The following is a 15,609-nucleotide window of genomic DNA, read 5'->3' as shown; positions in this document are numbered from 1 at the left end:
TCAGCAGTGGAAGCCAGAGTGACCATCCTCGGCCAGGGGTCAGCGCTTGATTGGGCGGACTGGCCACAGCAGGCGGCAGCCTAGGCAACAGGAGGCAAGGCTGGCACGAGTTCGGGGCCCCCAAGGCAGGAGTCAGTCATGGCGGAAGGACCAAAAGCAGCAGGCCTTGAGGTCAGCAACAGACTGGCATGGTAGGACCAGGGACAGCCGGCTTCGTGGTCAGGAAGACTGGTGGCACAGTGGAGCCAGGCACAGGAAGAAGACTTGACAATACAAGGGAAAGGACAGGAAAGCCCCCCGGCATAGCCAGCGTGCCAAAAAAGTTGCCCGCCTGGCTGACTGCCCAAAAAAGGGCGTTTGCCAGGCTGAGGCAACGCATAAGAGGGTATACTAGGCCACATGGGCCTGTCACCGCTTCGATGTGCGCCCTCGCACCAAAGCTACATTTCTCAATTCACCGGCATGGTAGGGAATGAAGTCCAGCTACCTGCTAGTGGGAGAAAGCGGTCCACCAAGCGCGAGAACAAGGAGTCGCGAGAACAAAGGTCTCATGTAACCACCTCGTTGCGGGCCTGTGAGCATCTGCCGCGGCAAGGAAGCGATCAGTGGACGAGAGCTTGGGCGGAGAGGGTGCCCAGGGCCACCACTCGGGAGGCCAATCAGGGCGCGTCCCGGTGATGTGTTCTCGTGGGGCAAGTCCAATCCCAGGGGGGAGAAGCACAGCTCGCGCGGGAAAGTAGCTCCAGCGCGCTAGCCATGTCTGCCATGTTGCCGGTAAGGCAGCGGTTCCTGGAGAACGAGCTAAGCGCCACGCGCGAGCTGGGAGACGAGGCACGGAAAGGCGCTTCGATCCCCATAAACCCCAGATGCTACCAAATTTTTTTTTAATTTTAAAACGCCTGCCAAGTGCAGCGCAACTTCAGATGTGAGAAAGGAGACTATTCATGTCATAAAAAGTGGAGGTGGCAGCCACATGGTGCCACAAGGAACTTAAGAGCCTGCCAGTCTGCCTAATGCAGTGCTTAAAGGCTATACAATGACCATCTTGCTGAAAGTTGACCAATTGGCCCATCTAATTGGCCCATCTAATTGGCCCATCTAATTGGCCCATCTAATCAAAAGGTAACGTAATTAATTATATGTTGCACTCTCAAGGAATTGAGACTTCATAGTGTAATTACTGGGTCAACAGCTGTGCAATAAAAAAATAAAGAGACAAATTTTGTGTCAGTATTTGGATAAAAACAGAAGGTTTGCTATTCCTGGCCGTGTTACAATAAGAAAGCAACGGCACTGATGCACAGATATTCCCACATTTACTTTCTCCTTCTTTTGATGCTGACGTGCTCCGAAAGGTATTGCTGGGAGGCAGGAGAGGTGACACGGAATCCGCCCATTGAAAGCAGTATGTGCAACTCACGTGATGTCCAGTTCAACAGTGGCACCCTCCCCAACGGTGAGCATCTTGGAGGCCGGCGAGAAACGGTACTCCTTCATCATGGGCCGCAGGAAGTAATTGCCGGGGCTCAGGTTGGGGAATCGGAGCCGGCCGTCCTCGCGCGTGCGGCTGTGGTTGCGGTAGTCGGCGGCCCCGCTCAGGGAGACCAAGACGCCCGCCAGGGGCTGCCCACCAGCCTCCGAAACAGACACCTTCACCTCAGCATACTTGAAGGCCTCAAAATGGCCGAGCTTGTCCAGTGGGCGCAACACGTAGCCATCCTTGCTTGCCTGCACGATGAGGACAGATTTCGTTACAATGATTTCTTGTGTGAAATCGTATTGAAGGGGCAGTGAAGGTAAAAGCTAAACCAGATTACACCGGCACACAGACATTATTTGCACATGCACTGTCGCGAATATCACGATGATTGCCAAAGTTCCTACAAGTATTCGTGCTATCACCTGTGTCTTCACTGTTCCTTCATGGGATGATTTCTCAGCTTTCAGAGTACCTTTCAACCACTGAAAAAATATCTGTTTATTTTGCACCAAGACATACCTTTCAGTAAACAACTCGATGAAAGAGCACAGGTAAGGCACGACGTGTTATAAAAACATGTCATAAAATTTTGCTGGAAATGGAAATGGAATGCTATACTTTATATTGGCAGAATCAAACAGGATGTTTGCAGGTTAAATAGTAGTTATAATTTTAAATGGGCACTGACAGTTGTGACACTCTAAAGCAAAACTTCCTAGCAACGCTGTAGCCCCATCAGGTGATCACAGATTGAGGTACATAAGTAAGCTGCTATTAAATATAGCATACTTTGTGTCTAAGAATGCATTTGTTATATTTTATTATTGTTTTGTATTTGACAATCACAGCCAGGTTTAGCATTGTGCTTGAATCTTTGGACACCAAATTAGTATGTGAGCACTGATAACAACTCAGGTTCAAATACGAACGTCTGTAAAATATTTTTTATCACTAGAATGTCTGTCAAATAGAATCAAGTGCCTTTTTCTCTCTGAAGCTTAGAAATAGCGAAGTTGTCCTAAATACCAATGTGGTTTGTGGTTTAACAATGGGCCATATTGTGCTTAATGGTAATCTTCTATAGCTCAGAAAGTCTTGCTTTCCAGTTTTCTTCAAGAAAACAAGAGGTATTTTCCATCTTTATGGCAGGTGTTTTCTGTTCATTATAATCAGCTCGTTAAGGCCAATCTGCACGACAGACAAGAGCGGGGAATGTGTACCACGTCACTTGGCACCGCTCCGTGCGGTCATCGGCACAGACGTAAACATTCTCAAATTGGGAGGCCCTACTTGTGTGAGCAAAGTCCTGCTGTGCGACTGCTGTGAATAGATCGGCATTGATTTGGTATGAAACTAACTTTAGTAGCCGACACCTGGACATGCATCTTCAATTAGGCTTAACGGGCTAGACAGTGTGGCCGTGACAAAAATTCACTATCGGCCGATGTGTTAACGGGCCGCAAACTGTCGCGGAAAGCTTGTCGCTAATATGTTCCTACGGGTGGCCCATCAGAGGACGTGTGCGTTATACTGACCGACTAGCATCCAGGTTGGCGGTCAACCAGCCGGCAACTGCCATGAACATGCGTGCCAAGCTTGCATGTGTGCTTGCATGTGGGCAGAAAGCTGCTACTATAACTGTGGGAATCTGCATGCGTGAACACTGAATTCGCGTATCTGATACCATCAGCATGCCTTTCGGTCGCTAATCGATTGGCTCTTTACACATGCTTCCGTGCTTTCCACACGTGCTCCTGTTGTTGTTTTATCCATTCGCATACCGTTAATCGCTTCTTTCGGTCCAGTCGACCTGGTCAAACCTTGTGCCAATAGATATAGAACGCTGCGCACGTCAAGGCACCGACCACAGTCAGGTTATTCATTATGGGTACTGATTATTCAAAAAATTTAATATTTGAAAATCTAATACTAGATATTTGATTCAGAATCAAATTATTTGTACGTTAACTATTCGATACAAAATCGAATATTCCAGTATTCGAACACCCTTGATAATAGGTTTACTGGCAGGCCTTCGCAGTTTTAGATAAGATTCCCACTCCTGTTGTTGGCTTTGAATTTCCCCTCAACTTTCGGAGCTCTTTAATGCGTTGACATCATCAGGGAACTTCACACACTTTCTGGGGGCTATGTATCTATGTACATATCTGTGCGTGTTTGTATGTTTGTCTCTAACCGTCTTCCCGCCTACCTGGGTTCCTGAGTAGTCCTTGTTCGAATGAGTAGCGCACCGGGCTGCTGTGCTGAAGGAACGGGGTTCGCCAACCGCCGGACCAACTTGGGTCACTCAGTATGTGGCGGTGTGGACATACGTGCCACTTTTCAATGAACCTCTTTCACACCTACATGGGTCACACTGTAGATATGGGACTGGGTAGGTACCCGTATCCAAACTTTGGTGCCGACTTGGAGCGGTGGGTATGTGCCACTCGGTCTGTGCTGGTATTCAATGAACAACTTTGATGGCAACTTGGGTCTCTGGTTATGTGCCAGTAGTTGTGTGCCGCTCTTCAATGGACGTCTTTGACACCAGCTTGGGTAACTCGGTATGTGCCACTCAGAATCTGCCACTCCACAACGACGAAAAAGATCCCTTAAGTTTATCTGACGTTGAGCGGAATCGAACACACGTCACAAGGTTTCCTCAAGGACAGCAAAGTGATGCATTAGATGGCTGGGCCACAAATGCACTGGGTATGTGCTGCTTTTCAATGAACGCTTTTCACGTCAACGCTTAAGCGAGCAGCGCCATGAATGCACTCGGTAAGTGCCGCTCTTCGTTGAACCTCTCACCAACTTGGGTCACCGAGTATGTGTCACTGGTTGTGCGGCAAGCCAGGGAACAATTCTTAGCATTCCCAGGCACCGACGTGCCACGCTTCTCGTCTCGGAGACCACGCGTGCACTTCTCAGCAGCGCCGCTAGCTGGTGCAGCGTGTCCAGAAAGAAGCACAAGAGAGGATCCCAATTGCTGCATGACGCGTTTCTCAACATTGGCACGCATTGACTGTGCCATGCATATCAGTGGCCATGCGCACGCATAGCGGAGGCGGGTGTTGTTGGGGAAGCACGAAATATGAATCGCACTGCAGCACACGGCCGATACATAACTCGTTTCTACGGTGGTAATACGTTGTGTCGCTATATTGATTCAATGCTTAACGCATTGCCGTCGACAGTCATCGGGAGGTAAGTTCCGCCGCTTTTTTTCATCTTGGTCCAGGTATGATCGCAGATATTATCGTAGAAATAATCCAACAATTCAGGATGCATGAAGATAGCCTTGATAAACAAAAGATTAATTTCATATGGTCGGGCTGCACTTACAACTTTTCTCTCGTGCCAGCGTACAATTGCTATTATGCTCACTTATCGCTGTTTCCAGTATACGGCTACATAAACACAATCATGTTTTACAAATGGAAAAATTCAAATGAAAAATTTTTAACACTTTCCGCATAACCGGATGAGAATTGAGCACTCTGGACGGTAAGCTTTCTGTTCCATAAAAGTGAATAGGTACTATAAAAATTGTGTTGCTCCCTTTAACATGGTCATGTGACAAAAATTTGTTGACAGCTAGCGTACCGTTGGGTGGCAAGTTGCTCTGGAAAGCTTTCTGTTTGCATGTTTACACCAGGTGTCATTACTGACAATCCAGCTAGAGACTACATATGCAGGCTAGACTGAAAGCCGCAAAAGCAATTCTCAAGTTGGGGGTAACTAGCTGGCAAATAGTGTAAGTGCAAATTGGGTTCGTCTTTGCACTCCTACTAGACCAAACGGTCACGGCTCATGCCGTGTGGAAGGAGAAAGCTCCAAACTATATTGCACACCTACCTGAACATCATACTTGGACTCGGAGTCGAGTGGCCCTACCAGAAATCGACCATTTGCATCAGATTCGGTCTCCACTTCGGGGCGCTGGCCTGCCAGGTCCCGAACCACGACCCGCACACCTCCCAGTGGCGGGTTCACACGACCATCCACAAAGAGGCCAATGCGCCCTTCGAAGCGGGCGGCTTCATCAGCACAGTCGTTACCAACAGAAATGCGCGACGTTGGTGGACTAAACAGCAGGCGCCCTGACCGTGGTACAAGTTCCACCGACACTGATGGTGCAAGCATCATGCTGAACCGGTAGAGGAACTTGTCCCCAGCCTGCTTGACGGGCGCAGAAGGCACCACTCGGACAGGTGCAGAGGCTCCAGACAGCGTGGCCATCACAACTAGGTCAGTGACATTCTCCTCGGCAATTACCACACCACCCACAGTGTGCCTGGAAAAAAAAAGAATCACAGAAAGGAGATAAGCTGCATCCGTGTGAAATAATAAAACTCTGGGCTTGTCTGCAGATGTGACAATTATGTGTTTCTGGCTCACTGTTTTCTTAACACGTTAACACGCATAGGTGACACCACCTCTTTCAAAAGTGCTCTGATGAACATTTTGCTGTGACCTTACACATTACATTTACGGTATTTGCAATAAACAGTAAAATATGTTTGCTATACCTCTGCTGCCACTCCAACATTGTGTTTAATTTTTGTTATTTTTGTTAATTTTTGCCACTCCTCTCTGTCATGTATTTTATATCTCAAGCATACCGCAAATAAATCAGTAAATTCATCTTCATATCATGTGACTGTGGGCTTTTTCATAGTGCCGAGGACACCAGGCCCTGTATTACCAGACAATCACTTTCAGGGATATCACTTTTAGTGTTCATTCACTGGATAAGCTAGCAGACAGGATTCTTGTTGGTTCGTTGAGGTGTTGCACTGGAGGTTATGTCAGGCAAAAGTATCCCAGAAAGTGATCAGTCAAGAATATACGGCACATGTTTTTTTCCAATTGTAGCAAACACAATTGAGAGCTTCGCATAATCCTACCAAAAGCTTACTTTGGTAGTACCACAGTCTAGTCTCAAACAAGACAGTACCCACCTAGCTTTTTGTGAAAAACTGTATACAGTCTCTGACCGATAATTTTGACTCGACGAGGACTGCCAAAACGTCTGAATAACCGAGGGTCCAAATACCTGGTTTGCCCAGAAATAAGCGACTTTAGTCTACAAGTGGCCAAGGAAGGTGTGCCATATTCTCGGATTGTCGTTCTTGGAGATACCTTCAATTTCACGCGACTATATATAGGCAAGACGCATAAGCATCTACAGTAAAACCTCGATAATTCGAACTCGGTTAATTCGAAATTTCGGTTAATTCGAAGAATTTGAGCGGTCCCGTCATTCTCAATGCAAATTCTACCGGATAATTTGAATGGCCCGCGCGGCTCTATTCGGTTAATTCGAAGTTTCCGGCTAGTAGCAACGTGCGGCGGTTATGTTAGGGCGCTCCGTACAGTCGCCAACCGATTTTCCAAGCTCGTGGGGACTGAAAAATAGTCCGGAAAACTCGTTCGGCCGAAAAAAAAAAGTTATAGTGCGCCTTAAAAAAAAATCTCTAATAATGCCCTGCCTCATACTACGCTTGGAGGGGATCGACTTGCTTGGATTTGCGCAGCAATGACGTCGTCTCCGTGTACAGTCGACACGAACGTCACCGCGTTGGCGATCTCCGCCAACGGAGTTCGCCATGGAGATCCAAGAAACGAGCTTCGCACCGCTTAGCTCTCGCGAAGGTACAGGAGGTAGCGCCGATCACTGAGACATGGGTCTCCGAGACACCTGCTCAGTGTACACGCCACGTTCAAAATAGCAACCGAAACTTGAGAGAAAAAAAAAAAACTCACTGAATTAACGCGCGTGGTGTCAGCGCGCACGAGCAAGCACGGCCGCCGCAGCCCGCAGCGAGCGAAGGTTCGTGCGGTCTATCGCTTCAACGGAAACTGAGCGGCTGAGCGGCGAGAGCACGGCGCATACAAAAGGTCAGAGCCGTCTGGAGATTGCTGTCAAGATACGGTGCACGCGAGAAACCGCTCCGGCGCTAAGTACGCAGTTGTTAGAAGAGTACACGGGAAGAGTAGAAGTCGCCCCCCCCCCCCCCCCCATACCCCCATGGCCTTTCGCACGAGGGAGGAAGTCACGTTTACGCTCCACCGTGCGTTCGCTCTCCATGAAAGCGCGCGTCCCCCGCGCGCTGTCACTCGCACATACGGCGGGCGCGCGGCGATGATTTTATCGCCCTTGGACTTTGTATGGATCCTCAGGGCGGCGACGCTGACGGCGAAAATCCGCTTGAAGTGTCCATATAATTGCTGTCGCAATAAAAAAAAATCCCACAATAAATGGTTACAACGATAGTGCTGAGCGCATATTACTAAGAAAAAAGAAAAAGTGCAGTACTCTGGAGCTGTCAGCCAAGGAAGAGCGGGCTTGGCCTCCGAGACTGGAGGATTGCGCGAGCTCTCTATTGATAGCGCGCGTTCCAATCTTGGAGGCTATAGACCTTTTCACAAACCGACGTTTGAGCAGCGCCATTGGCCGACACGAGCGACGTCTAGCGTCGCCGCCATTTTAGGACTGTGCGCCTTGCGAGAGCAGGCCGGCCGCACTTCGGTTGTGTGATCTTCGCCGCGCATTATTTCGATTGTTTTCTTCCGCTTCGCTTGTCTTGTGCCGCTTGACTTGTTACATGTTTCACGTGCTCGCGTGAGCGCTCAGTGTAGTGTGCCATGGCAACAGCAAGCCCAGCCAGTGGATGTGGTGTTTCTTCGTCGGTAGCGGCGGCAGCCGCGTCTGCTTCGTCGAGACCTGGCGTGCTAATCAGCGGTATATTTCATTGTTATTGCTGGGCACATGTGACCGTATCGTCGATTGAATCTGATCACCATTACGTATCGCGATTGAGGGTTGCCTCACTTAGCGAAAGCAGGCGCGTACGTAGCTGTCGGGCAATGCTTAGAGAACCAGGCGCCGGCGGCCCGACGACGCGTGTCAGTGGTTGGTAGATATGCGGCGGTTACTCCATACGCTTCCGACGCAACTGAACAGCTCAATCATGCAAAATTTATTGGATCTGGTGGGGTGCAGGGTGCTTATAACCAAATGTCAAAGCATAAAGCGTGGCGATCGAGCAGCGCGGTACCTGCAGCGAACCGAGGCGCGGCAGTGATCACAGATGCCTGCGTGACTGATACAGCCCAGGTGCTAGATTTTTATTTTTAGTATTTATTTATTTATAGATACTGTCAATCCTAATAGGGATTATAACATGACTTGTTATAAAGATATATTTGTTTACCTATTTTTTACGTCTGTTTACCTTGAATGGCTTTTCTTTCGAATGTCTGAATTTGGAACAAGCTTCGCTCACGGTGAACCTTAGACGTAGATCGTGCGCGAAGTTTGTATTGAAGATATCGCGTACGGCAAGAATTGTTCGTGTGCGCTATCTCTGAAGCGAAATAAGCCAATAATATTGCAGCGTTAGGGCCATCTCTGCTCTTTCTCTTGTTTCCCTTGCACCGTCTCACTGTGCTATGTTCATAATAAAGTAATGTCGAGTCTTAACAATTGGCGAATGAATACATATGCATATGACTGTAAACCACTACTGACCGTGAGTGAAAAGTGCTTAGTGGTCAGCGAAGCAGTCTCTGCACGCACGTAAGTATTTCACTTGATCGACTGTGCGAATTTATTTTTTTCGTTACTGTTATTCTTGCAAGCATGATGCTATTGTCCGCGTACCCATGCGAATATCGTTTTTTTTATACGTTCTTACTTGCGCGGGCTCATTTAGCGCGTTTCTACGCCATGCACAGTTAGCGCATTACGGTTCCCGAACTCGAACACTGGCGCTAGGCCGCACTGATGAGGTTGACACGTTAGTTTTTGCATTCTCTTGCTGCCCAAGCACATAGACAACGCTCAAAGATGGGTGAGCTCGATGCAGCACTACACTGTTGAAGTTAATTACCTTTATGGGCAGGGCCACGCAGGGTGCGTGTGAACGCAGAGACTATGTTTTGGTGGACACAGAGTCTGCATACATCTTCCATAGGACACGATTTTTCCAGATCGTTGCGAAGTGTATTTACCGACTAGTTCTCTCGCAGAGTGCTCCAATTTGTCTTATACCGGTGTCACACGGCCACTTTTGATAGCGATCGAGACCGATCTGGATCGGAATGTTCTACTGCGATTGGCTCCGTTCTGCAGATTGAGCAAAGAAGCCAATCGCGACCAAGAAATTCGACCCATATCGGGCTCGATCACGATCAAAAGTGCGCCGTGTGATCCCTGTATTAGGCACTGGAATGAAGTCGTGTTTGAAAGAATAACAAATATAGCCTCTGCCACTACATACGAGAAAATGTTGCATCGAAGAGCTGACAATTCTCGCAACCTGTTGGGAAATGTGCCGAAAAGAGTTTACCAAAATGCGTTATTTTACTGATGTGTGCATTGGTTCACATTAGACTGAAATGCCAAGTCCTCAGGTGATGCAGGAAACCGGCGAAGCGTGAACATACCACATCGCGGCAGTGGTCTCGCGGAGTGTTGTGTTGTGGACACACTTAGTCCCCAAAATCGTTATTTTCCGCTGGTTGTTTGTGCACCCATAAACTGCACAGTGCTGGCCTGTAGCCTTTTGATGATTTATGCCATTATTTACGAGCGTAAGTCCTTCGTGACAAAAATAAACGGAAACATCAAAGGAAAGCTACCACTCCGCAATGCAAGCGCAAGGCAAGCTCACAGTCCAGACCGAACAGGCAACACTGACACATACTCTCCACGCCAGACCGTCGGGAGCGCCCTCGTGAAAACGTCTATACAGTGAGCCACTGGAATTCAAGCCAGTGCAAAATCCAACATGGCGGCCTCCAAGATTGGGTAGCGCGGCTCGGAAAGAGCGATTTAGTCCGCAAAATCGAACTTTGGGGTCTCAATTCGTCCGAAAAATTGGGTGCGAAAGTGCATGAACTCAATGGGAACCCTGATGGTGCATTTTTGAAGTCCGGAATATCCAGCAAGTCCAAATTTTTGGAGTCAAGCACCACCACGCCCGCTTTCGCGGCAGTTATTGATTCCGTGAACATCATCCGCAACTTTGTTGAGTGCAGTGCGGGTGATATTTGTATGCTACGTTTTTTGAGCCAGCTGGCTAGTAGCAACGTGCGGCGGTTAGGTTAGGGCGCTCCATACAGTCGCCAACCGATTTTCCAAGCTCGTGGGGACTGAAAAATAGTCCGGAAAACTCGTTCGGCCGAAAAAAAAAGTTATAGTGCGGCTTAAAAAAAAATCTCTAATAATGCCCTGCCTCATACTACGCATGGAGGGGATCGACTTGCTTGGATTTGCGCAGCAATGACGTCGTCTCTGTGTACAGTCGACACGAACGTCACCGCGTTGACGATCTCCGCCAACGGTGACCGCATGGCACTAGGGGCGGCGAACCAGCGCACCAAGTAATCCCGCATCGGTGATTACTTTGAGTAATTTTTCTCGGACATGGAAAATAAAGGTGATTTCTTTTTGCGGCAAGTCCTTGCTTGTTTTCTTTTTTTATTATTCATTTCGGTTAATTCGAAAATCCGCTTAATTCGAAGAATTTTCATGGTCCGGCGGCCTTCGAATTATCGAGGTTTTACTGTAGGAGCGATGGCATTCTTGGCACAGTGCCAAGCATGATATTTTTTGTGCGACTAGCCCAAGATGCTTGGTGTCTTCGAGCAACGGCAATCTTGGCGCAGTGCCAAGCACACTATCTTTCATGTGACTAGTGCAAGATGCATCGACGTCTACGAGTCACATCATTTTTAGCACAGTGTAAAACACACTATCTTATCACAGTGCAGAAACGCTGCCGCCCGTCGACGCATTCGGTGCTCCAGTCGAACCCCGACATAACAAATTACTGTGTATAACGAACACCTGTATAATCCCCTTCAACATTTTTAAACAAAATTTTTATTTTATATATAGAATTATTTTGCGATCCCCTTCGAATTCGATAAATTCAGGTCCGACTGTCATTATCATCAGCCTATATTTATGTCCACTGCAGGACGAAGGCCTCTCCCAGTGATCTCCAATTCCCCCTGTCGTTCGCTAGCTGATTCCAACTTGTGCCTGCAAATTTCCTAACTTCATCATCCCACCTAGTCTTCTGCCGTCCTCGACTGCGCTTCCCTTATCTTGGTATCCATTCTGTAATTCTATTGGTCCGCCGGTTATCCATCCTACGCATTAAATGGCCTGCCCAGCTTCATTTCTTTCTCTTAATGTCAACTAGAATATCAGCTAACCCCGTTTGCTCTCTGATCAACACCGCTCTCTTCCCGTCTCTTAACGTTAGGCCTAACATGTTTCGATCTATCGCTCTTTGTGCGGTCCTTAACTTGTTCTCAAGTGTTATTGTTAACCTCCAAGTTTCTGCCTTATATCACCGCTAGAATGCAATGATTGTACACTTTTCTTATCAACGACAGTGGTAAGCTCCCAGTCATGAATTGGCAATGCCTGCCGTATGCACTCCAACCCAATTTTATTCTTCTGTAACTTTCCTTCTCACGATCAGGGTCCCATGTGAGTAATTGACCTAGATAAACATACTCCTTTACAGACTCTGGAGGCTGACTGGTGATCCTGAATTCTTGTTCCCTTGCCAGGCTATTGAGCATTATCTTTGTCTTGTGTATATTAATCTTCAACACCACTCTTACACTTTCTCGATTAAGGTCCTCAATTATTTGCTGTAATTTGTCCCCATTGTTGCACTGGCGCTCTTGCCGTTTATGGCACAAAAGTATGCAACACATTGAAACAATGGACTGGACATGAGTGGCTGCAGAATCATGTCATGTGCACAGTTATTTGAGCAATAAGAAGTTAAGCTTTGTTTGCTAAAGAGATGTGCTAGTTGGCTATTCCAGTTTGTAGGAAAATATGAATTAAGGAATCGCGGAATGCACCTTGCGCTGCACTGATGAGTCCACGGTCACAAGTGTGCATACCATGTTACATGCTTCTCTCTGTGTAAATTGCAAGAAACTGTTTTAAATTCTAAATGTTTTCTTTTAGGTTAGGTTTAGTGCTTTTTAACTCATAATTACCTATATTCAAATTGGCTTTAAGCTTGTTCAGAGCTAAGCTAGGGTGACATACTGCCTGCATTTTTATATAATCAAACAGATTAAATAAAAATGTTACCCATAACAGATACCATTTTTCTGCCTTTTCAGGTGCATTTCTAGAGGAACCAAAAATTACTTGCTTTACAAATCACCAGGTCCAGATGGCTAATCAAAAAGATTTACTAATTACCTTTTTTTAATTTTTTACCTTAGGGCACATATTGCAATTACAAAATTGAGGTAGAGCTATGGTGAAGTATTGTTTGCTTAGCAGAACTCGTAAGGTCACTTTCGAGATATCCAACCTTAAAGCACACTATGAAATACACTGGCCTTCCAGTTCATAGTTTCCCAAAAGCGTGCGTCGAACAGTTTGGCACAATCTAAACTGGAATGCCAACACATTTTTTTAGAAGATTTTGGGAACGGATATTTCGAAAGTGGCTAAAGAGACATGACTTCTGGTAAAGAGACATGACTTCACTATTGCTTGGCCTCAATTTCCCTATTGAAATATGTGTCCTAAGAGCATAATTACTATAATTCAATGTGTGAAAATTTTTTTCGTTAGTCACCTGGACAATGTTATTTGTTGTGCAAGTAATGTCTGCTTTTGTGAAAAACTGTATACAGTCTCTGACCGATAATTTTGACTCGACGAGGACCGCCAAAACGTCTGAATAACCGAGGGTCCAAATATCTGGTTTGCCCAGAAATAAGCGACTTTAGTCTTTAGGTAATCCCCCTGAACAGACTGAATTGCACTATGTGCCCCATGCGATTAAAAAAAAATTGTTCGAATTAAAAGGTTTCGCGTTGCACTTCAGCTCCTTCGATGGTGCGGTGTTCTGACTACTATACACGGGTGTGACGTGCTGGCCCGATGCAGCTCACACAAAGTACCATATAGTATACTATACATGTACTATACATATACTATAAATGCAACTAGCATGCCGACAGCGGAAAAAGTTCCGAGATTATAAAAAAGCTAACTATCAAGCCATCAACAAAGAACTGTGCATATTTCTGGATACTTTCCTACCACTTCATCTGAAACGCTCCGTAGAAACTAACTGGTCTATTTTCAAAAATAAAATCAGTGAGCTAATCACCAAACACGTGCCCTTTCGATCCGTCTACGCTAACAATAAAGCACCATGGTACAGCACATATTTGAATAGGTTATCGAACAAGAAAAAACGTTTATTCCGTACAGCGAAACATTCCTCAAAACAGACACATTGGCTAGCGTATAAAAACGCAGCAAGTTCATATCTTAGGGCCCTAAGGTCAGCCAAGTTTTCATTCCTTAATTGTACCCTTCCAAATTTATTAAAGACTAATCCAAAGCACTTCTGGGAAACTATACGAGGAAATAGCCATAAAACTGGAATATCATTGCTGACAAGTTCTGGGGACCCAGTACCTGACCTAATGTGCTCTACTGTGCTTAACAATACCTTCACTCAGTCATTCTCATCACCTCAGATTCCTGATCCGATGCCTGAGATAAATTCAACTAACTACCACTTCATGGATCCCATCATTTTCGACTCAACCGGTATCAAAGCCATAATACAGAAATTAAAACCTAAAGCATCATGTGGGGTAGACGAAATTAATACTACATTCTTACAAAACACTGTGGAATACTGTTCAATTATACTAGAATGTATTTACTCGCAATCTTACAACTCTGGCACCTTACCGTTTGATTGGAAAATTGGCAAAGTAATCCCCATCCACAAAACTGGACCAACCCATGATCCAGAGAACTACAGACCTATTTCACTTACATCTGTACCATGTAAAGTTATGGAACATATAATATATACGCATCTAGTTAATTTTCTTGAAAATAGCAACTTCTTCACAGTTATGCAGCATGGATTCCGTAAAAACTTCTCCTGTGACACTCAACTTATCCTCTTCACTAATGGCCTACATGCCAATTTAGATTCTGGTTTTTTAACAGACTGTATATTTCTTGACTTTGCTAAAGCATTTGACAAAGTGAACCATGCATTGCTTCTTCATAAATTAAACGTCCTAAACATAGACCCTGCCATAATTAATTGGATTCGCGCGTTTCTGACATCACGTGTTCAATTTGTAACCACCAATGACGCGAACTCGCCTCTAGCTCCAGTTGACTCCGGTGTCCCGCAAGGGTCCGTGCTCGGTCCTTTATTATTCCTAATTTACATTAATGACTTGCCCACTCACGTTTCCTCGAACATTTGCCTATTTGCGGATGATTGCGTCTTGTATCGTAAAATAACTAATCCCTCAGATATTCTAGCAATTCAGGAGGATCTCAATAACATAAATGAGTGGTGTCGTACGTGGCGCATGGAACTAAACATTAAAAAGTGTAAGACTATGAGGATTTCTCGTACTAACGTGATCTGCCCCACCTACACGCTAAACAACATCCCACTAGAATGTGTAACGTCGTACCGATACTTGGGGGTTCACATTGCCAGCAATCTATCCTGGAAAACTCATATTGACCACATAACCTCTAAGGCCACTCGTACACTGGGATACTTTCGTCGGAAATTTTCCCTAGCACCATCATCGCTAAAACTCTTATTGTACACAACTTACATTCGTCCACAGCTTGAGTACGCATCATCAGTATGGGACCCTGGTCATGACACCCTCACACATTCTCTAGAGGCAATACAGAATCGCTCAGCCCGTTTCATTCTCACCAACTACCAAAGAACTGCAAGTGTCACTAACATGAAAGCTCTCCTACACCTCCCGCTGTTATCAACCCGCAGAAAACTATCTCGCCTATGTCTTTTCCATAAAATCTACTACCACAACGCATATTTACGTTCAATCTTTGTTCAACCACCACCATACATTTCATCTCGCACTGACCACCGCCAAAAGGTAAACATTCCGCGCTGCAACACCGTCCGCTTTTCATATTCATTTCTTCCCCAAACGAGCAAAGATTGGAATAACTTACCCGCATCACTTACAAGCATAATTGACACTAATAACTTTAAAACCACACTTCAAAGTTTCATTTTATAAATTAATGTCGC

General features: G+C 46.0%; 1 protein-coding gene across 1 annotated transcript in view; it reads right to left on the bottom strand.

The window, feature by feature from the left end:
• Positions 1-15,609, bottom strand: part of LOC119441382 (nodal modulator 2-like) — a 94,183-nt gene that overhangs the window by 39,508 nt on the left and 39,066 nt on the right. Inside the window, exons 6-7 of the mRNA XM_037705993.2 lie at positions 5,342-5,780; positions 1,421-1,728 (exon numbers count right to left, since the gene is read on the bottom strand). Coding sequence (XP_037561921.1) covers positions 1,421-1,728; positions 5,342-5,780 — 747 coding nt within the window. The remainder of the gene's footprint in view (positions 1-1,420; positions 1,729-5,341; positions 5,781-15,609) is intronic.

This window comes from Dermacentor silvarum, chromosome 2 (genome assembly GCF_013339745.2).
Source record: "Dermacentor silvarum isolate Dsil-2018 chromosome 2, BIME_Dsil_1.4, whole genome shotgun sequence".
In the NCBI taxonomy this organism is placed as follows: domain Eukaryota; kingdom Metazoa; phylum Arthropoda; class Arachnida; order Ixodida; family Ixodidae; genus Dermacentor; species Dermacentor silvarum.
This window is presented reverse-complemented; position numbering and strand designations above follow the sequence as displayed.